The sequence below is a fragment of the Vidua macroura genome, chromosome 3 (genome assembly GCF_024509145.1).
Source record: "Vidua macroura isolate BioBank_ID:100142 chromosome 3, ASM2450914v1, whole genome shotgun sequence".
NCBI classification, from domain to species: domain Eukaryota; kingdom Metazoa; phylum Chordata; class Aves; order Passeriformes; family Viduidae; genus Vidua; species Vidua macroura.
Window position 1 is genome coordinate 41,701,629 of NC_071573.1, and position 24,447 is coordinate 41,726,075.

The following is a 24,447-nucleotide window of genomic DNA, read 5'->3' on the forward strand; positions in this document are numbered from 1 at the left end:
CCTCACTATCTACAAACACGCCTCCTTTGCGAATGGGGCATTTTAACACATTCATAGGTGGAATGAAACGCTCTAGCATTCAAATTATACTATATTTGTATTCTGAAATCATCATCTGCTGCTATTAATATGTTTTCTTGCAAGAAACAAGGCACTGAAGATTGTAACTACTGTGTTGTACTTGCAACTGCAGTAAGTGTGCAGTTTGGACCTACTGCACCTGTACATCCCGAGCCCTTTCGAAGCATTTTTTTTCTGCTCAGTATTTGCAATTTTAGGGCAAACAGCACTAATCATGATCGAAAGTTCTGGCATGTAGTAAAAAGTGCCTTCCTGTCTGTACAGAAACAATGATAACAAAAATCTGAACTTTGAACCAGTATTAAATCAAGTGGCTCTAATGCTAGTGACCTTTCCCTCCAAATGGGATGGACTCTAGCTGAATCATTCTTCCAGATGAAATGAGGATTCATTTCATGGGAATATGGTATGTGAAAGCTTTTCCTTGTGGGAAGGGAGCTATACAATTCTTACCAAACCCTTCTGTGCATTACAGTGCAAGAACCTGACAACAAAATAAAATAGCAGCTAACACTGAAAACACAAACCATGGCAGTGAAGAAGCTGGCATATTTAATCATTACATATACAGTGAACTTTTAAAAAATTGCAGACCTGAAGGCAAACTAATTCTGTGTCCATCTTTGAGTTTTAACCTGCTTCTTTTAAACTTCCCCTTCCTCTTCTTTACATTGGGTTTCTCTTGGTTTAACTGGAATATCATGATATTCAGCTCACGCTCCAGTACATCGATCTCGCGTTCCGCTAACTGCTGCTCACGGCGCTTCAGTAATTCTTCTTGAGATTTTTGCTGAAGAGCTGCTCTTGTCAACTCCTCTTCTCGGGATCGAAGCTCCTGAAGACAAGAGTCACAAAAATAAAACTTATTAATGTGAAGGCAGTATTAAAGGACATATGAAGTGCACAGTAGGTTGTATTTCCTGATTTATTTTTATGATGCACTATATACATGCAACATGCGCAATCTTCTGCAAGTCCTCCATTCTCAACAAACCAAGACTCTGTATTCAGAATCAAGCATTACACATATTTCCTTTAAACTAATTAACTTGAGTCACTCCACTTAAAGCAGGTAAGCAGTAGCAATGGGGACAATACATGCAATCAAAGATTATCAGCTAACAGCCCAGCAGAAAATGCACTTCAAGTATTTCACATGATGAGAAGCTCTTGCACAGCATGAGGGCTGCTATTGGACAGCTCCTACACTTTAACATAAGTCCAATGACCTGATGAATACACAAATTATTGCCTTTATCTTAAATTCTCTAACCTTTCATGTTTCTCAGCCACGTATTAAGTAGCACTTTTCTATCTAGAAAAGCAATCAGTATTACACTGAATGGGGATTAGTGCAATTGGATAAGCTAAGTCATAAGACAGCTGTTTCTTAATTAAATCTAGCAGGTATCTCTAACATCAAACAGCTACTACTGAATTACAGCACACAGACTCCCCAGCCACCAGTCTCAAAAGAGTTGCTCTTCTTTTATTATTGTTTAATTTTGGAAAAGGGAAAGCTTTAATAAGGAAGCTAGTTAGATTTTCAGGGTAAATGAATACCCAAGGCTAAATAACTGTAAGCCTAGCATTTTAAAGTTATCTTAATCTTCAGTTTCCAAAATCTGTTAAAATACATCTGAAATTTAAGACCTCCCTAATTTTAGACCTTCCTTAATAGTATGGGGTGTATTACACAGGAGACAGAAGGAACACTTACAGTCTATATTGCTAATAACATTGTACGGAAAGTATAGGAAAAGGAAAACTAGATGTGACTCATACTATATATGTTTCTCACTACATTTTTTTTTTTCATACTATTCTATAAATTCCAGTTAATTCAACTCAGAAAACTATCATTTGGAACAAAGCTATGCTAAAAGTTCAGGGTATCTAAAAATTTATTTCTATTTAAAAAGAATTTATTTTTACACTACACAATTTTATAATGGGGTGTTGCTTGGTTTTATTTGTTTCAGAACTGTCTAATTCTGCTCATTGGTTGTATGTTATATGCCAGAAGAATTCCTTATTCCAGCAATGTTGTATGCCAGAAGAATTCCTTATTTCATACCCTTAAAGAAAAAAACTACTTCCTGAACTGTATTATTTCAGTGTTTTCAAATGAGGGGATGTTCAAATGTTCTTGCCAAAAAGACTATGGATGTCAAAAGACAGGTTGGCACTGAAGTAAAATGGTTCAGTGAGAAGTGTCTACTCTTCACAAAGACACTTTCAGGGTTTTTTTTGCAGCTATAGCACATGTATATTGCTTATCATGGGTTTAAAATTTAAGTGATATGACTTGACAAATTTCATATGGTATACTAATTTTGAGTGAGCTTTTTTCAACACAATATTGGAAACCAAATTTTTTAAAAGATATTTAATAACTTAATTCAGGGACTCCTGAAAATCCTCACTTTTCTCCTCCTCTGTCCACACAAAACAGGGTAACCTAAAACAAGGGTTGAAAGCAGAAACTACATTAATTCAGATTTAGAAAAGAGATACTTAAAAGTTTAAATAGAGAAGATCTTTATTACTGCATTAGTACAGTAATAAAGGTACATTAGGAGACACTGTTGATTTTTCACCTTTCACAGCCCTCAAATCCAGGTTCCATAAAGTTCAGCAAACAGGCAGAAACTGAGGGCCTGTACTGAAATGGTAGACCGTTTAGAGGATGTAAAAGTATTTCCTCTGTGAGAGATTAAATATTTACTCTTTTCCAAATAAACTAATTAAAACCAAACTTACTGCAATTAGTTAGGCAATGTTTCCACATCACTCTACAATTAAAACACCCATTGTAAGGAAGCTTGGAAAGAATTTCTGTATTTCAGTTGCTCAAGAACATTTGTCAAAATAAGATTGTGATCTTCTCTTCGAGTAGGCGTCACCATCACCCATTTGCAGTAAGCCCTTGAGGAAATTCCTCTAGCTACAGAAGTTCCTCTTTTACAAAAAAGGATGAATGAGACTCCATGCAGAGGATTTTTGTATTATTATTATTATTATATAAATACTTTCTAGACATGACTTTCGCTCTAGTAGCTCATAGCAAAATTGATAATATGGCAAATTAAAAACCCTGAATATATGAAAATCTTGTCTAAGTCAAAGTTATATGTTTTCAGCCTTAGAGAAGTATACCTCATTAGGGTAGATGCCTCTGGAGATGCACTTACCTTAGCATATTAAAAATAAATTTCATTTTATCTTTTCCCCTCTCTGAGCTTAACTCACTTTTGCACCCAAAATATGACTCTTCTCGTAAACCTTTTCACCTGCTTATTTAAACCTAGATTTGATTTAATCACATTTTTCTTAGGAAATCTCATACTAGAGTAATGCCTCCAGAAAAACAAAAAATAAACAAAAAACCTGAACAGGAAGGCCTGTTACAATTGCTCTCAGAGTAAAAAGAGGAGAATGGTTGGTTAAGCAGTTGCTGGAGGGGCCAAAAACAGAGTTATGTTCTATGGCAGGTTGAGGCAAGTGAACACAGTAGCTGGTGACCCCACGGCAAGTAAAAAAGGAAGCTTCTACTCTCTGTAGAGGGACTATAACTCAACTGCAAAGGAAGAGACCTGACAGCTCCTGAGGCACACAACTCAGCTCTAGCACTCTGTATGCCTACTGCAGGCAGAGCAGACCACACCACATACTTACCCACTTCTGTGAACCAAAATGAAGAGGGAAATGCAGAGGGTAGAAGAAACAGTAGAGAGGAAGTATGTAATGATACGGCAATCTTAGAGGTGATCAGTAAATTCTAAAACCACTATGCTGATATTTCAGTACATGTAAAGAAGGCATAGGATAGAGGCACATAACAGGATAAAAGGCTATTCATTCTCATAGCTGAGGAGAATGTTCAACAGCAGCCGAAAATTTGCAGTCATAAAGATTAGCTTAAAGGATAAATCCAATTTAACTGATACATGCAAACATACAAGAAAAAAATAGCACATTTTAAAAAAGAGCTTAGAATACGACATTTACAGATCTACAACTTCTTTTCTTTGCGGAGACAGGTGTGGATATCTTTCTTTTTCAACTATCTGTATATTTGCACGAGTACATTGGTAAGCAACAATTCAAAAGTTCAAAGTGTGCTGTATTACAAACATACATAGACACATACCCTTCCTTAACTGCCATGCAATTGGAAAAATCAACTTACTTTTTCCTTGGTCCTCAATTCATTAAATATCTGCTGAATTTCCAATTTCCAATCATCTTGCATGGAGTGGAAAGACTCTTGAGGCATTTCAGTCATAACTGCCCCTTCAATGGCAGTAAGCTGTTCAAGAATTAAGGCAAACGATGGCCGGATATGAGGGTCCTGCTCCCAGCATTCTAGAATTTATCAAAATCCCATCAGTTTGTAATAGCACATAGAACCTTTGGAAGAACTATGTCAATTTCAAGTTACTTGCAACTGCATTTCAAATTCTAATGTGTTCTCTTTACTTGCAAGAAATCCCCAGCCCTGTCTCAATTTACAGAGGTGACATGTACATACCTGTATTCAGAGGGTTGTTTTTGTATTAATAGTAAATTTTTTGTCTATTTTTAGCATCTGAAATAGCAAAACTAGCAATATTGTATGGAAAGAATAAACAAAAAGGTAGAAAAATTCACTAAACATATGGAAATAGCCATTAGCAAGCAATATTTCTCTCTAAAATATTTCGAAAACATTTTTGACACTCATGAAGAAACAATGGAAATAAAAAGGCATTTGCAATTCTTTTCCTTGGGATTTTAATCTTATCTTGTATTAATCCATAGTAGAATGCCATAATTTATGAAAATTAATGCAATTTCAGAGTAGAAAAAAAATCTGTGAAATCAGAGCACAAACTGTACTGTTGCTACTGAAAAACTTATATGCAACACCATAACACTGTATGGCTCCCTCAGAAACACACCCAACTCTCTGTAACACCAGACTGCTGTGTAAAGAAAAACAAAATACTTGATACACAGCACACTATCAAATGAGGTACTTATTTGGCAACCCATGATTATTTCATACCCCCAAAATGTAACTATTTAAATACATAGGAAGAAAATGTGGATACCTTTCATTAGTTTTGCAAATGGTTCAGGGCAGGTGGATGGAATGGGCAAAGTAAGCTTATTGACAGCTACTCCATAAGCCACAGTGAGGCCATCTATGCCACGGTAAGGAACTTCTCCTGTAAGCAGTTCCCACAGCAACACTCCATAACTACAAAAGGTAATTTTTAAACAGTTATTTTCTGAGAAAGAAACAAGAACACAAGAAAACACAAACAAGTAACCATCCAATCATGTACTCCAATTCATGAGGATTTTCCAGTCAAAGGTGAATGCCTTTGTCAGCTGTACTTTTGTCATTGTGCACCTTTCCGGTTATAGTGATTAAGCAAATTGGAACGTAAGCCTGAAGCCCCTCCTATGGAAATGCTAGTTTCACATAAATCTGACTTACAATAGGAAGTCTGAATGACAGGAAAACAAGCAACCTTCTCCCCACAAAAAAACTAAAAAAAAAAAAACAATAAAAAGAAATTCTCAGCAGAGCATTCAGGCCATCCCCTTTCCAAATATTTCCCAGTAATTTACCTAGAGGGACATATTTTTTCTTTTTTAAATAACAGTACAAAAATTACAGAAAACTCACATCTTTATCTGGAAGTTTGAATTTCTAATCCCATCATGTATATATGAAGGCCAGTGAACTTGTCACTTCCCACTGAAGATCCAACAAGTTTGAGAAATTATTTCATGCACACACAACAAATTTCTCCATACTAGAAAAAATCCCACCCACAAAATCCAAACAAAACAACATTATTTTCAGCAAAAGGTGGTGGCATGAAGAGATTTTTTATCAGAGTCAGGTACAGAAATCAAGAATTATGGGAACTCCTATTACCAGTAACAATTACCATAAGAACTTCTGCAATGCTCTCCACGCAAAGAAGAGCCAGGTGCTGCTTTTACCTTTTTTGGGTCTGTATGCCCAATGCTTGGCTTGTTCAAATTACTCAAGCCCCTAGAAAGGGCAGGGGCAGCACACTGGCTGCTGTGGCTCCAGAGCTCCTATTCTGCCACCACTGAAGTGGACAACTTTCACAGTCATTTTTGTGGAAGTGGGAATTATTCCTTTCAGAATGTTAGCCTAAAGTGGACTTTATGACTGGATTTGGTTTTTGTTCCTTCCTTCATCCCCCACACCCCCACTTCTATTCCTGCCCGGGAACCACTACCTGTAGAACAAGGATACAAAGGATAACCTATAGCTGCTTTTGAATAGCAAAGTGAGCAGGCAAAGGAAAAAACAATACAAACTACCACTCTTGCCCCTTCATTCCAAATGTGCAAAGAAGCCACCTGCAAGTTTTGCAGGACTAGACTGAACTCTCCAACAGGAGAAGAAAAGCATTGTGCACTGGGGAAGTGAGGGCTATGCACTCCTTTAGGACTAGAAATGACACCTCAAGTGGAGATGTCAGATGTGACAGGGAGAAGAACACACACTGGGGTTAAGGTTTTCTATCGCTGTCTGCTTAATCAGAAGAAGTCAGTCAGTACCTTAAAACAACAATAACACCTTACAACATCACTTTAATAAATAATAAAACAGCAAACTACACAATATCAGCACAAATATCAGCAGTACTTTGTTTTCTATGGTCTGTTTGTCTGAGAATTTTTGCATCTCATAAAATCTTAAAAACTAATGAATTTACAGTGCTAACACTTCATCAAAAGCTGAAGAAAACAGTCTGCACCTGCACCCAAAAGAAAAAGGAATTTAAAAAGTCTTGAGCTTCTTAATAATTTCTTCCTGATTTTTCTGGTCTAATTTCTACATTTGCTTGTATACTCAAAGAAGGTTTAAATAATTAATTCCAATTAGTTTTAAAACAGTGGTATTCTGACCATAATGAATACAACACTTCCTGTGGTACATACACATTTTATGCCTGATGGAGGAATTCTCCTCAACTATGGCTCATGTGTGTCTTTGGAGAAAGCATAAAAAAAAAGCATCTCTCAGCAAGTACAGTCTGTTCTGAATTCAAGTAATTCCTTTGTTCAGACTGTCCCATGCATATTTTAGCATGAACTCTGAAGATAAGCAAAATATTAAATTTAACTAAAAAGAAGTCACCTTTTATAAAAAAGTTGTCACACTATTAGCTTAGTTATATTTACAACTCAAGTCTTTAATTTTAAAGAGCTCTCAACAGTGCCAAGAAGGTGGTTGCAAAGTTTTAAACAGACCAGCATAGTAACAGCCTTTTAATGAAAGCAGTCTTAATGTCAAGTACCAAGAGCCAGCACTATGGGGGAAAAACTGCAAGGAGGAAGCCTAAAGACATTATGGTCTTGATATGTTGGAGTTTTTAACTACTTCAGCATAGCAGTTTTTAACTACTACTAGGGAGGTACTAATCTGCCATTATCTAGGAAAACAACTACTTGTTAACTCTCTCAGCTACACAAGTAGCTACTTAGTTTATTAAATTTCACCAGCTCACACACAATTGTCTTATGCATACAGCCTGAACTTCTAAGAAACAGCTTTTCTTTAAAGAGCAAAAGCCATGTCCCTTTCCATCATCAGCAAAAGGCAAAGCCACAACCTTGTAATTGAAATACATATTTCTAAACCACAAAAATGAATACACCTCCAAAAATATGTTAAGTATTTTCATTATTAAAATTATTTTTCCTTCAATCAAATGCGATTTAACCCTTACTGTATCTCACTCCAGTGAAAACTTGCTGATTTTACATATTTTAGGAGCTGAAAGTCTGCAGGTAAGGTTCTCAAAGTTTATTTTACTCTACAATCCATCTTCTAGAGCACAGGTTACTAAGCACTGCTAGGTGAATCACTTCAAATTTATACAAATGTTCCAAGCAAAAGCAACTACTAATTCTGCTGTACAGTAGATGCTTCCTGGCTTTGCCAAGGGCTTGTACAACCAGGACACACATTACTCTAAAGACCACTGCTGAAGCACACCATCAGCACTTGGAAACCTGTAGGTATATTTGCACTTTCAGGCTCCACACAAAACCAATACTGACACACCATTCAGAAATGTGTGATGATTGACGGAAGGGCAGGGTTGGAACAGCAGAATTCTTGTTTGGGAATTTGGAAACATGTGCCAGAGTAAAATAAATACAGTAGTTGAAGCTCTGGTCTGGAAAGCAAAAGGATACACGTGCAGGGCCTGGAAAGCACTAATTCTGCTATCTAGGATGACACCTGAGAACATAGCCTGGAAGGCTCTGCATGAAAATACTCCAACAACATTTCTGAGCACTGGCAGATTCTGGAAGACTAGCTGGAAGTGTAAGTTGCCTCAACTTGTGCAGCCTCAATTGCTCTTTCTTTTCCTAATAAGAGGTCTGCAGATTTCATTCAGAGCCCCAGCACTCAGTATGTGTAACTGAGGTTTAGAAATTTGCTGAAACATACTGTGTTTTTGTCTTACAGAGACCCATATACTTAAATTGGTAAACTGAAGGCTTTTTAAAACAAAAACCACTCCTGTAACCAGGATATTCTTTATTTGCTTTTCTTTTAAAGAAAGAGTAAAGATAAGCAACAGAATAGATCAAGGTGCAGTGAGCAGAAAATGTTTAGAAGCTAAGAAGGTCTAAACTATACTGCAAAACACAGCCTTTCTACTTAAAAACCTCTCCTGTTAGACTTCCATCATTGAACTAAATACTTACATTTTTACAAGAGAGGCGTGCAGAAGAGAAGGCGAAGAAGAGAAATACTGTAGGTTCCAAAAATGTAAACTAATGTTGCAGCAGAATATAAAATAATTGCACCAAAGCATACCCCCTCAGATACCTAAAATCACAGCAACAAGACTGGACAGGACCTGTAATTAAGCATGGAATACAGCTGATTAGGGAAACGCCTACACCCAACCTCCATCCCGCAAAAGAAAAAAAAATTAAGAAAAAAGTAAGAAAGAATGGGAAAAAAAAAGAATGAGGCCAAAGATGCTTCCCAACTGGGCATCAACTGAGACTAATGCAAATAAAATTGGTTCCAGAGACAAGACAAATGAGTGTCACAAAACAGCAGTGCAGATACAGAATCATCACAAGAATACCAAAAGTATTACTTCATGCTGTAGAGTATCATGCATTTAAGCAAAACAGGACCCTATTTAAGAATTATACAATACAGAACATGCATAAAGCAGCAGGAGAAAACAGATGAAAGTCCTCCCTCCTTCCCCAAATAGCTGTCTTGGATCCTTCGGAGCAAATGTATCAAAAAGAAAGGAAATTCAGACATTTCAAGGTGGGGCACAGCAGCTTTTAGAGCCTATTGTGCAATCACTGCTTTTCTGCACTTACAAAACAGAACTAAATTAAAACTAAAGTTTAAATTACCTTTCTATAGTACATGTATCCCACACTACACCACTCAAAAACAGCATCAGTAGTGAGAGCCATATTATTTATATTATCCACAATAACATCTTAAATGAGAAATTCACAAATTTAACACAGGGCATTTCCCACCTTTAAAATTAGAGAGCAAGTTAAAACAAATTTGTGCCGAATACATTCTCCTTAATCCAGCTACTGGAAGCAAAATCTCTGTAAATGTAGAAGCTTCAACATAGCATTAATTTTTACACACAATCACATTCCAGATTCCTAAAAACAGCACTAATTCAAGTTAACACTTGGCAAAGTTCTGGTTTGCACCTTATTATTATTTATCAGTCATATAAGGCAGTAATTGATTGGTCCCATTTTTATACAGACTGAGAGTTTTCAGACATTTAATATAAAATAAACCCACCAAAATGAGATCAATCATACATTAATGTATCAAGAGCACAAAGTTATTTACATTAAGACTCCAGAGAAACTTGGGTATATTAGCCAACAAATGGCTAATGGCTTCTCTTAATGAGAGCTTGCTTTAAAAAAAAAAAAAAAAAAAAAAATCCTTATTTTCCCTCCTCCTCCCCCAGTTTGTAAGTAATGGATAATAAAAGGTATAACATCTGAAGTAGATATTTAAAAATGCATTTGTTTCTTAGAAGAGCTAAACTAGCCATATGTAGAGGCAATAACCTAGCAAACCACCAAAAAAAATTCTGTCAAAAACCTCAACACAGTTCCACTGAACATGGTCTTCAGCAGAAAAACTTCTTACCTCCAAATATCACTTCCTTTAGAAAACATGGAGGACTTGATAACTTCTGGAGCCATCCATGCATAAGTTCCGGCTGCACTCATTTTGGTTGTTCTGTGCCACTCTCTAGCCAGACCGAAGTCTGTAATCTTCAGAGTTTTATTACAAATGTCATCATGCTCCACCTTCTCTAGCAATAAAACTGAAAAATATTGAGTTTGTAAATTAATGCAATGGCAATAAAAAAAAAAACATTTCTGTTACTAATTTCACACACAATTTGTATTGCACAGATAATTGTATACTTTTAGTGTTGAGAAAATATTATTGCAATTTTTAGCTGCATGAAAATGTTTCTTTGATAATTTTAAGCTATTCCAAGCTATAGAACCAAGAAATACCTACAATGTCATGAGCTTTTTATGCAACTGTAGGAGCATATATTAAATTAGTACAAGAAATACACTTGGAAAGATGGAAAGTAAATCAGATCATTTAAGAAAGCCCAGAATCCTAATATCCCAGATGATGACAGACTTTCAGAAAATTATCCACTTTGCAACCAGATTCTGGAATAATAAAAACAGCAGCAGTAGTAAACAAAAAACAAATGTTCAGAATTCTTATAAAAGACTGATAAAACAAAGCAGCATTATGTCACCATATAAAATCCATTCTTAATAGTGCACTCCATCCTGGCCCCTACTCATCTTCAAAAGCATGTAACAACTGAAAGAGGTGCAGGGAAGGACACAAGCAGGGTACTCAAAACAAAATAACCACAGCTACAAGGAATGGTTAATAGACAAGAAGCCTTTTCCTAGCCTTCCCCTAGGAAAAGAAACATTTACAAACAAAAATCTATATAACAATGCCTTGTTAATGAAGAAAACTAGAGCTAATAATTGTTCAAAGTTTCTCACTACAAGAAATGGACACCATCGGGTAAAACTAGCAGATGAGACTCAAACACATGTCATTTGTACACATAATACATAGGTGAAATTTGCAACAAGATTCTGAACTTTGGAATTCTTGGCATGGTATGTGAATATTATTATTTAACATAGATTTAAAAAGCATCTCCACAAATTCACAGGAGTAAACTTGATATAGGGAATTTATATCAAAAAAGTTAGTTTATTTTCATGAAATCCCTGGACTACAAATCAGAACAAAGTTGGGAAACTATATGCCAGGGAAATTAGTTTGCCTTAGGAGTCCCCAGCTGGCAACAGGCCACTGAACTTGGATCCAGTCCCTTTTATGTTATACGCACTGCACCTTCAGGAATGTTAAAGAGTAAGTTATCCTTTCTACGCTGTTGCATCCTACAGTGCCTGACTTGTTCAATGAGACAACATTATTGACAGAGTTGTAGCACCTCTTCAGGAAACAGTGTTACAAGAAGAGAATTGGGTAATTGTGTCAGAGCTCACAGGGAGGGAGGCAACAGATGGAAAGGAATCATGTTGACACATGTTGAATCATGTTGACATAATTTAAATTCCATATTCAGTTCCTCTGCCACTGTTTGAGAGCAACTGCCAGTTTTAACTTTCTATTAAAATGATCTCCTGGGACAAAGACCAAAAATTAAATTACATGTAAGAAGCATAAACATATGGTTTCTAGCTGTATGTAGAGCAAAACACAGTACAGGAAACCCATTAACAAAAAAGCAGACAAAGACTTACCCTCCCTTACAGAAGAAAAACTCATGACCTCGTACTTGCAATTGAAAGAAAGAATTCTTAGTGGTAGAGATTAACTCTTACAAATATTTCAAAAATTACATCAAATCCAGATAAAAGAAAAAGAACCCACATTCCATTTTCAATAAGCTTCTTAACAAAGCAAGAGAAATGAAGGCCAAAATGGTACAGACAAACCAAGACCTCACCAATGAGAACCACTAGAACAGGTTAAATTCATGCAAGTCATTTTACTTTTATACTTGAATCAAAGACCTATTGTTTGCTGTTCCATTTCAAACATGTTCAGCAGAATTCCTGACATTCCTTGTCAGTCAATGTGACCGAAACAAAAAACAGTCAGTCTTGCAAAAGGTAATATAACTGGCATGTGACCAAGTTTCATCCTACAAAGGTACAACATTTCTCAGCAGTTCAAACTTCCCATTCCGGCTGGTAACCAGACAAACAATACCACACACACATTACTTAGCAGCTGGGCAGTAAAAATGCTCAGCATAGCTGAGTAGCACTGTGTAAGAGCTTACCTTGGAGTAGCCTAGCAACCTTTACTATAGCATCCTTCTGCCTCTTCCATAGCTTCCTGGCCCTTGCTAGCTGCTAACTTGGGAGAAGCTATTTTACAACCACCAGTTTGCCCTGTTTACTCAGCATCCCCCTTGTTTCTTTTCCAAACCTTTAAATTGTCTTTTCTGGCTCCAATATACATGCAATGTTAAGTTTAACACTTTTGGGTTTACTTCAATATTTTTCAGACTTTTTATTTTCCATGAAGAATCAAGTTCATACTTACATTCTAGCTTGGCTCCTGGCAAGCACAGCCCAAAATATTTAGACGTGCAAAGACTATTTGAAAACAAACCCACCAACACCCACAGATTACATTAGGTATGCAGAAATGCAGGAAAATCCTATGTGCTTACTTATGTACAAGTAAGTAGGACATAGGATAAGGATATTTATCTAACTCCTTATTTATTTTTACATAAGCAAAACCATATACAATGTTTCTGAATGATTCAAAATCGAAGGAGATTAAATTTGGTCCAAATGTAAAACACTTCCTTGGATCCTTACCCAAACATTCCAGCCAGAAATAAAAAAAAATACCAAGTAATCTAAGGTTGCATATGATTTCTACCTGCAACACCATTTTCAACTAAATTCTGAATTATTACATCTCTCTTTGTGACTCTACCTTCCAGCAAGGAGATCAAGGAGAAAATATATCTGTGAACATCACAGAGCAAAGGCTTGGGTGACAAGTAACAGGCACTCCTTGAATATATGAGACAGCACATGCCCAGAAATATTTACAGCAGGGCAACAAAGAGATGTTATTTTCAATAATTCCTGAAATATAAATCAACAAGTTAAAGATAAAAGCCAGGTAAGTCAGAGAGAAAAATAAAGTGCTATGCAGTAAACTGGTATTAAAAGCGGTAGATAAGATATCTTAGAATCATAAAGGTTGGAAAAAATCTCCAAGATCATCAGGTCCAACCTTTGACCAAAAGCACCATGTCAACTAAACCTTAGCACCAAGTACCACATCCATTCGTTTCTGGAACATTTGCAGAGACGGTGACTCCACCACCTCCCTGGGCAGCACAGTCAGAAGGTAGTGCCCACTCTAAGAAAGAACAGACCATCATACTAAAAAATATGCAGATTTGCATAAGATCAATCATAAAATCTATAGCTATAAAGAAGAGATGAAGGAAGAAGAAATGCCTGGCTGTTTTGGCTAACGGAAAACTAGCAAGCTACATGTAGCTGTGCAAGTAGTTCATTCAATTCTAAAAGACACTAAAGAAGGCTTAGTTCAGTAGAAACAGGGAGGTATCAATAGAATTTTACAAAGCATAACATCTCATATGAAATATCGAATGACCAAACCTGCAAATGCATGTCCAACAACAAGAACTGAAGCAGACATAGAAAATAGAATAGTTAGGATCTAGTAATATCTTTTATATAGATAAAAATCAGAAAAGCTTGTCCTTTTTGCTAGGCTAAACAAAGGTTTAGAGGAGTTATGACAACAGAAGTTACCCATACCTAACAATAGAATGGAGACCTACAATACTGGTGCTCTTAACAACAATGTATTTTCCTAGGTGCTCTGGCTGGTCCAGATCTTACAGGTACACTTCTGATTAAACTCAGTTCTAGATCTGGAGTTAGCAGCGTAGGGAATTTTATTGCCTCTTTTCTCCCATCTCCGTTTCAGACCTCCTCTGCAGTATAAAGCAGAGTTCACTCCTCAAAAAAAAGTCTCAAGATCCAACACACATTCCTGTAACCTAATGGTCCCTGAAACAGGATTGCCATTAATCTTTCTTGCTTTCTGCACTATCATTGTTACAGTTGGAATATTTTTCTACTAATCTTATGGCACAATGCAAATATTTCATGGTGTAACAGTATGCAGGTAAGATGTTTTGCACACTTTTAGAAACCAAAATCTATCACTTTGCCATGGAGCTTGCCAGTACTTCCTAAGTCTGTTTTCCTCTAATTAGAACAGACCAAGCAACAATTCTTTGCCACACCACTACTGTTTCCATGTAAAGTGTTCTTAGTCAAGAAAAGCACAGAAATTGTGCTTGAAAAGAAGGCACGGGTCCCAGGAAAATCCTCCTCAAATGCTCCCAGTTGCCACTCCTTTTCCTGTGCCATTCCCATCTCATCAGTCCCATCTCCAAACCCTCCACACAGGCAATAAAGCTCTTTTTAACATGAGCAAAAGCTGAAATATACATAAAGTAGCAGACCAAGTCTGGCCAGAGTTGAACAAGAACTGCGTTCTCTGTGCTTTTGAGCTTGGGTTGAAATTTTATTGGGGAAAAGGAAAAATTAAGCAAGAGCCTACATACAGACCAATAAGCCAGAAATAATAGAACAGGGCACATCTAGACAAACCAGATTTCTGGGGGCACACGTCTGGCAAACTCAAGTACAGAATGACACCCCCAGTGCTACTTTCAAGACTAAGCTGAAAGCCTAGAGAAGAACCAGAAGTACTAATTTAAATTGCAAGCACTTTGTTTAAAGCATAATTCTAAATAAAAGGCTCACATTCCTGCCTCGGCTTCTCTTTTATTTGTTAAAATTCATATAATTTAGGAAACAGTATTTACAGCAAGCCTGAGGGAGGCCTGGACAGACATTTTAGGCAGGACATCTAGGAAACCTATACCTAGAACTAAGCTCTTCAATGCTACCCTTTTCATGCAGGTTATTTCCAACAGTGTTGGTTTTCTTTTTGTTTCTAAGTACATATAGATTGTATTTCTCTAAACTTATCTAGCCAAAGTCCCCATTTAAGACAACACTTCAGTTGAAATTTTTTTTTTAAATCCAAAGACTTCATACAGTTAAAGTCAGTTTTATTGCATTGCATCAACAATGCATTTCAGTGTTTTCAGGTGACTTTTTTCAGTTACCACACATATAAAATAATTAAGAAGATATTCTGAGAGAAGCCAATGCAAAGGATTGAACACCTTTTCAATAGTTCAAATGTACTGAATTCAAACTACCATCTAATACTTAAAAAAAAAAATCCTGAAATATCGAAGTCCATTCTATCCCCCCTATCATCTTTGTACTTTCTATTATACCCTCTTTATATTACCTATTTTGTTAGTACTAAAAATAAAACATTAAGCAACCTTATTTTCCCAAGATAATCAATTACTACCAACCATTTCTTGCTACTTTATCTACAATTTGCTAAACAGGTGACTATCATGGGCTTTGCAAATGTAAGCTATTTAATACCATAGCTATTTAAGTTACTATGATTATAGGTAAGAATGCCTACATATCCACTACATTTACCACCACTGATAAAGTCATTCTTAGAGAATACTATAAAGGAAAGAAAGTTGTTATGCTGTACAACTCAACTTGCAAATAGAGATTGTCCAGACAATGCTGCTACTGTCTCTGTTCCCGCTATACTCAGTCAGTTCCCTCTCCAACTGTTTGCAAGCAAATCTGGTTCCTGTTACTTCACTAAATCAACACGCAACAAAACCAGCAGGGTTACCCTGCATCTTTACCTGGAGACTAACAGCAGAAAAAAAAACCCTATTAAATGCTGTATATTCAATTAATGAAACACAATACCTTGTCCATATTAAGAGACCCACCTCCATCATTTGGAACTGTTATTTGGCTCCAACTGTAACTGGAAATTAAAATGCCAACATTGCTTATAGAAGCCATATCCAGATTTTAAACTGTAGATTAAGTATCATAGTGCAAAAAATTAGGTGTGCAAACCACAAATTAAATATCTCAGTGAGAACATGAACTGATCAGAAACTCTTCTGCATATACAAAAGATGATATTTTTGCCTATGCAGCACCGCTTCTTAAATACCTTCCTTTTCTCCTGTGGGCTCTCAGGATGGATTCTGCTATCTCTGTAGCTACTATCTGTCAGATTGTGATGGTCTTACCAGATTAAGTTCAGAGGTCACTATCAGCAAGGGAATTTTATCCTTTAAATACTTATTACACATACAGGAGACTTTTTTATTCTATGGATACTGTGCTCTTCTATTATCTATGTAATTTAACAGTAGGCATACAACCCATTCTTAATTTTCACACTCAACTGAAAGGAATAGTTTGTACTTAAATGCATTTGTCTAAAAATATCCAGCTTAAAAAAAATCCAAAACAATCAACAACCCAAGAAATGTACCTCAAAGGAGCCAACATAGACGTAAAAAAAAAAGAATCGTGAACCAAGTGTTCCCAGTTGGAAAGCCAAAACAAGACAAGACTTGACACAAGAAGTCCTCGACATTATGAATTGACAAATACACACCAACTTCATAAGAAAAGCACAAAGGATAAAAATGACTAGGAGTCACCTGCCTTCTGAAGAAAATGGAGGGAGAAGGAAAGAGAGGAAAAGGGACAAGAGATTTCAACAGCTCAAATGCATCATCATTTTTTGCTTCCCCTTCACTTCTTTAATAACTATTATTAAAGCAACTTTGGGCAAATTGAAACTTGAGAGAAAGAAGAAGTTTTACCAAGTTATTGGCACAGACTACAGGTGCTGCAAGTTATTTTACTGCATGCCATTTGTGCTTCACTTGCTCTTCAGATAGGTCTGTAATGCAAAACAGAAATGTATATTGTGCTGTAAGAGGAAGTACTAGAGGTAACAAGAATTTATAAGTAAACATTCAAATAATCGTAATTTAAATACTAGATCAGCAGTAAATTCTGAAAAAAATTGGATTTGGATACTACATCAGCAAAAAATCAGAAGCAGACTGAACACCAAACATTCTCAAGTTCTCTTTAATAAAATACTGAATTTAACTCTCCTATTTAAAAACTAAATTTAAGAAAAAACAACCTCATTAAGGCAATTCCTCCATAATTTCACAATTACGCGGAAATCAATCAACATTGAAACTTAGCTTTAAAACTTAAAACACTCAGTTGTGTTCTATCTACCAGGAACGTCATCACTTATTTGAAACTGCCTAAAAAGTCTTCGTCAATATATAACATATCAGGTACAGTTTCCTCCAGGAGAAACTTGGAGAAAACATTAATTTCCTGCCTAACCCAAATTTAATACCTGGCCATTCCCTAAATCAATATACGTCATACAGCACACAGAACAGGCAATGCAGATGAAGTTTATAATCTCACAAATGGCGTCCAGGGCAAGAGCTGACAGAGGTTACCTTCCTTCAGAACCTACAATTTAAGTTATCTATCATTAGTCAAATCACCTTTTCAGTATTTTGTTTTGAAGCTATGAATATTTCATTCAAATTTGGCTTGGATTTATAGTTTTATTTCTGAAGTCAATAGAACATGACTCGATGCAGTTTGATATTTCAAGCTAATCAGAAGAATACACAGCTTCTGAGTACATGGAAGTATTTACATAGTTGGCATACTTTTCCTGATCATAACACATTGCACACCACAATTACGAACTTCCTTGTTGCTTCATTTTTTGTAACCTATCTCAAAGGTACATTTGATGTGCTGAAATTAGAATATTTAATATTAAAAAAAGTCACATCAAAATGAAATAAAGTTTAATAGAAATACATAGATACATACCTAAAAAATTAAAAAGACGTTCTATTTTTAAAGGTGACTTACTGGCAAAGCTGAAGTAAAGAGGTGTAGTCTGATGTCACAACCAAGACAGTAAGAGCCTGCTGCCACTGAAACACTTACCTTAACCTCCTCTTCATTTATAGCCCCCCACCCTCTACAGCTTTTCCCCCCTAGACTGAGTCTAGCAGCTGGGTAATCTTGGGAGACTCAACCAGCCAGATAGCTCAGCAGAAAATGAAGCCTGCAAATAAACTAGCTTAGAGTAGTTTCCTGCTGAATCTCTCCAAAGTTTTAACTTAACCTACTGACCACACAGGCAGAGACTGGGATGTGTAGATTCTGCTGACAGGTGGAAGGGGGAGAAGCTGCCTGGAGGTGGCTGGGGAAGCCTCCTCATGCAGCTAATAGCTGCCCAAGGAATCCATTGTGGCACCTGTTGCAACAAGTAGGAAGTCAAGCAATAGAAACAGGTCAACCCTTTTACATATAGTTTTAGTCAGAGATTTAAAGATAGGATCCAGCTTTGCTACCTTTTTTTCCATTATAAAATCCCCTCTGACGAAATCTACTATTGGAAAGAACCCATTAAATAAACCAAAATCAACTCCTGGGCCCCTTTGAAGATGCCAACTGCTATGAATCCAAATTCTGGTTGTAGATAGTTAGGTTTAGTCATTAAGTTCTGTTAGAATTTCATCAGTTAACAGGAAACCCTGTTAACACAATTTCTATGAGGAATCTTAATAAGGTACACTTTATAAAGCATTTTTAGGTTGTCAGTTTCTTTTATAAAGAATATTTGAAAGAATCTTGCTGTTTTAACAAAAAATAAAAAAAGCCAAACAACTTGTTACCCACCAAACAAAGCAGAAAAAAAACCAGACCATTTTTGAGTCCACTTTTTTTTTTAAATACAAAACTTGGGAGGAAAAAAAAATCCCATCAAAATAGATTCTGTGGGGTAGGATTCCTGCATTCCATCCTTGCAGTTTCTTCATTACCTTCTCAGGGCTGTGCATTTTCAAGAACAGCAGAGTTCTTGAAAAAAAGAAAACACTTATTTTGAAATGAGAACTCTGCAAACTTGACAGTGCTATCCTCTTGAGAAGAGAAAATGAAAGGGAAGGCTGATTGTTTGTCTCAATAGCGTAACATTAAGCAATGAGTTTAAAAAGTACAATATTTTTTCCTTTCTTTTTCCTCCTCCTAATACAGGAGGAAATAAAAGCAATTAACTTCAGGAAGAACAGTGGCATCTAATCCTAACAGAAAAGAAAATCACAAAACTACCTGAACATTTAGAACTAAAATATAAACAGTTCCAAGGGTTAACTTGTCCCATAATGAACCACAGCAATTAAGCATTTACTCCTACATTTCTGAGAGGGAGGGCTGACTTATCATCTCTGAGTTAATAGTACACCTGCCAAAACAGAGATTTTAGTCACTATGAAGAGAACAAAGAATGATTATGTAGCCAACATTGGCATGTCTAGAACTGATTTAACTGGAGCTATGACCCCCATCCTACACAAAAAAGGTTAAAGCTGGCAAGAAGCTCCAAGAAGGAAGAATACGTCTGTGGTGACATTATACAAATATGTAATTTTTTCCAACTTACCATATTTAATCCATGAATTTAACATGCAGTAAGAGGGCTAAAATTTAAACATCCACTTATTTTCAGTGACCGGACTGAGGTAGGCTCTTAGTCCACATTTGGTCAAGCAAGGTAAAAATGATGAAATGTAGTTTAAAGCTGTCAATCCAGGAATGTACATTACACCAGTTGATATTTTTGCACTGTGAATATAGACAGCCAAGTAATTTGGTATTTATCTTTTTGTATCTATATATAATCTGTATTTATGTTTACTTAATGCCCTAATTTTGCTTCTAATAAACAAAAAAATACCAAAGCTCAAAAAAAATTCTGCATTTTCAGAAGCATTATTACTGAAAGTCATTGAAACAAATTTCAATGCCTTAAATTTTAACAAATAATCAAAAATAAATTTCAAGGTCAGAAATTACCCTACACTCAACCACTCCTTGCAAATGTTTATCATACAAGGTCAGCGTGTTTCAGAACTTGAAACACTGAAGCAAGTTTACAAGAAAGTTCATACTCAGTGGTAAGAAAACTCACAGATTGCAAACAAAAAGCCATTCTCTTCTAAGGTCAAAGAAACCACAAAACAGCATTCAACATCCAAATACAGTTCAGTGATGTGTTACTTCTCTATTATTTTGAGGATGAAGAACATTTTCATGGAACTTTTAACATTTGCTAAGAGGGTCCAAAGATACGCCTTGTCCCTGCAGCTCCAATGTGGATGGGGGAATAATCTGTAACTGACAACTCAGTTATATCTCAATTTCTTCTAATGCTTGGATAACACCACCAATGTCTAAATCCCAACCACACTTTACAGTCTGTTTATTTAAGTACAATACCTCATTAAACAAGTGCTATGGTCAGCAGTTAAACTTATTTTTCACTGTTTAGGGGAATTAACAAAATTGTATAAGTATTTTAACAGCTAATGGGAGGTGTGTAGCTGTCTGGTTTTCCGCTGACCTTTGTGGAAATGGGTTGCTTGCCCAGCATAATTTTCAGAGGCAAAAAGGTATATGAACATATCTTTAGGGTACTAGCTATAAAAAAAAAAAAAAAATTGAGCCAAATAATGCTTGAAGTCTTCTTTAAGACACAAATATTAAAAACACTTTTATCCAAAGTCCTACACTTCAATTTATAATGCTACCCCAAAACAGAACTCTTTATCATCAAAACCAGTGAGCAAACACAACATACAGACTAGAATGTGACTCCCCACATTCTCCATGAAGAGGTCACCAGAAACCCTGGTACAAATGAAAGTCCTGAAGAAACTTGCTAGGAATGAGTATAACAAAGCAGAAAAGAAAATCTTCCAAAAGTTATAAACCAGATCACTTGGTGTTTTACAATGACAGACAGAACAAAGACAGAGAGAAGAAGACATGAAAAACCAAGTTAGATCCAGAGAAAGATCAAAGTAATATTATTCTGGACTAAATAATCCAACCTGTTAGAGATGCAGTCTCAACACCAAATAAGAAACAACTCTCTACAGCTGTCAGATGGACATAGTTGGGAAAACATTAAAATGAAAGTCAGAATTAAAAATGAGTTATAAATAGGGGTATTAAAAGTTCATGAGGTTTTAATTAATCAAATTACATATAGCTAGTGTTTCAGCCTAGAGTCTTGGTTTCAGTATAAAGCACTACATGTAAGTATACTTCAGCCTTGTTAAATTTGAGGGACTTTGTTCTAAAGTAATGAGCAATCTTTCTCACCTGTTAATGTCCAGATTTGAGAAACAGAAAAACATCAAACAAAAGCAAATTTAAAGGCAGCAATTGAGGTGAAATAAATGGCTACTGCAGTTAAGTTTTCATCTACAAATAAAATAACTGCTGGATATTATTCCTCCTCTGAAAGCTTAGACTATACAAATATTGTGTTACAGAGCAGTAGTTCACAAAATTTCATTTGATGGATATTGTACTAAAATCATAATGTTCCTGAATATTATTTTTAAATGTTGAAACACATCCTTCAACTGGAAATTAGGCCTCTACAACATTTTAACACTATAGTTATTAACACTTTAGTTATTTCTATGGTGGATCGAGACAAACGCAGTAACCAGTTACTCAAAACTGTTCTCTCTTGAATTCCAGCATGTTTCTGGACATAAACTATACAACATATTTATATGCAACAGGCATATATATCAAGAGAATATTAAAACAGGTATAACACATAGCATTGCCTTTGATGAACTGGAAAAAGATAATACTCTAGCTCAAGGCTGCTAAGCAACTGATGCTCCCACAGAATCCAGCTAACCTTCAGGGCCTTTCAGAAAATAGAATCCCTATCTACATAGTCTGAGCAGACATGAAATAATGAAAAAAAAAAAAAATACTGGGAGCAATGTTTCATGAAACACAGAACTCTTTCATTTGACATAAGGACATTCAAAAGAAAAACTTCCTGGAATTCAATGGCACGCTAACTTTAAGTAGATCACAACCTTCAAAACAGATGTTGTTTCCAAAATTAATGAAATTTTGCAATCCTACTGATATTTGCATGAAGGTGATTTGATTTTGGTTTTCTGTGTTTTTCTTAAAGAATACTTAGCCAACAAGGTTATAAAAACCAGTGCTCCTTCCTGCATATACACTTCCAGATGCTTCAGGATGTATGACCAGTTCTTAATGTTGCAATGCAGCAGCATGATTTTTACAGCAAAGCACAAGGCAGGGCTGCCGCCTCTCAGAGATGGGATAGGAACATGGTACACCTGGCATAATTTCTAACTTTATGTGATTTTAAGTAATTAAAACAATATAAAGCATTCAAATACTGTGACTTCCTATATGAAGACAGCATGGAAAACTACAGCTTACAGATTTTAAAATGCTAAATAACTTCTGGCCCACTATTCTACCTGATTGACAGTTATCAAAGTGATGCCACACTCTCAAAGATGTGGTTCCTATAGGTTTTATGAAAATCGGTTGCCTTCTGGCAGAGGAACTTCAGTTAGTTCTGCCAGGAAAAACACCCACTCCCCTCCAGACCCCAGAGACACCAGCCACCAGGAGCTTAGCAGCTAGCCAGGCAGTACAAGCAATGTCAAACCAATTACAGCATATACAGAATGCTACAGGAGGTGCCTGAGTCACCCAGCACTGGAGATAGGCACCTTGGGACAGTCAGGCTTAGCCCATCAGGGACACTGGAGATGTGGAAGCCAATATGAGACTGTAAGTTCTACAAATGGGATTGCCAAGAGGAGGAGACTGAGATGCAGAATACATCAGCTTTTTTAGTTTTGTTACACCACAATAGGTGAGCAGTAATTGGCACAGTGCTACTGACAAAAAAACCTCCAAGTTTCACTGCCATCAGTGGGCATCTTGGAACTTTATTTTCAAAGGAAGTTACATTGAAGCTCAAATCTACTGAAAAGTCATTTCTCTTCTCTCTCAAAACTACCAAAGACAAGTGCAATAATGTAAGAATGTAATTTTGAATTCTCTTGGTAACTGTACAAGATTCCGCATTTCAAGCATTTAATAAAAGCTGCACTTACGATGTGAAAAAGTCTTAACCTCTTCAAAACAGTAAAGAGACAAATTATGCACCCTAGTGATTTCAGAATACATAAAATCAGTTCAGAAAATAGCAGACAGGCTTAACTCTAGTTTCGATCTCTTCCTCTCCCTGAACAGCTAGCCTAAAGTTGCTATACAGAGAAGTTTGAGAGAAAGCAGTTTTTACGAATTCTGGAAAACATCTCCATCTTATTTTAGAAGGTGTTTAATAGCATAATTTGAGCAATTCTGCTACAAATAACCTGTAAAAGCAAAGAACCAGAGATAATTTGTTCTTGCTTTTTTCAAACTCCAGGACACCTTGCCTCAACAAAAGCTACTGAGTCAACAGTTCTGTGAAAACACATCACACTTCCTTTTAAGGTTTTAAAATCAAATGGTTTATATTCTCTAACTGCTACTCATTATACTAGTTTGAAGAACATGACATTACAGTGGGTTGGTGTCTCATATGTTTGATTCCTTCAAATTCCAAGTAGTTCTCATTAGAACTGTCACTTCCATGGCCTTATTCAACAATCCTTGAAACTCAAGCTGACCTTGACAATTTCAAAAAGCAATATAAACTCAGTGCCCTTTATAGAGCTGAGAGCTGCAAAAGACCCTGGATTGTTGGAGGAGCTGGTGAAAACCACAGCAAACTGAACCCTGCTGGCATATCCATCTATGACAAGTGAGCACAGAGCACTTTATCAGTACTGTGTTAGTACACTTAACCTACACATAATCAACTCTGTAATCATGGATAGGTCTATGCCATAAGCAAGATATTCTGAACTTATTGCAATGCTTCCTACAAGTACACAAGGCTGCTGCACTAAAGTGCATTTTTTAAAAGGCAGAAGTAGTGCACAGTCTGAAATCAACCCCAGAATCCCAAACCTCAATTTTCTCTACCCTTGACTTCAGAAAGTGAAAATGTGGCATACTCTACCTGAACATATTACTAGCTTTCTTCAGGATAGAATAATCAGGGGAGGCTATGCTGACCCCTTACACAACCACAGGTATTGAAAATAATGGGGTGTCCTTACTCAGAAGCAAGAAATTTTATCCCCTCAGAGAAAAAAGTTGCCCTTCCAAAGAGTCAGAAAAACAGCTGAGATGTGGTAAAAAGACACAAATAACTATTAGTGTCTAGTCTTGTAGATGATTTCCTGTCTT

The 24,447-nt window shown here is 36.2% G+C and overlaps 1 protein-coding gene across 3 annotated transcripts in view; it reads right to left on the minus strand.

The window, feature by feature from the left end:
* Positions 1-24,447, minus strand: part of MAP3K21 (mitogen-activated protein kinase kinase kinase 21) — a 37,544-nt gene that overhangs the window by 8,978 nt on the left and 4,119 nt on the right. For all 3 annotated transcript variants that reach the window (XM_053974331.1, XM_053974330.1, XM_053974332.1), the window contains exons 2-5: positions 10,298-10,478; positions 5,178-5,326; positions 4,274-4,449; positions 676-916 (exon numbers count right to left, since the gene is read on the minus strand). In XM_053974331.1, the coding sequence (XP_053830306.1) occupies positions 676-916; positions 4,274-4,449; positions 5,178-5,326; positions 10,298-10,478 (747 nt within the window). The remainder of the gene's footprint in view (positions 1-675; positions 917-4,273; positions 4,450-5,177; positions 5,327-10,297; positions 10,479-24,447) is intronic.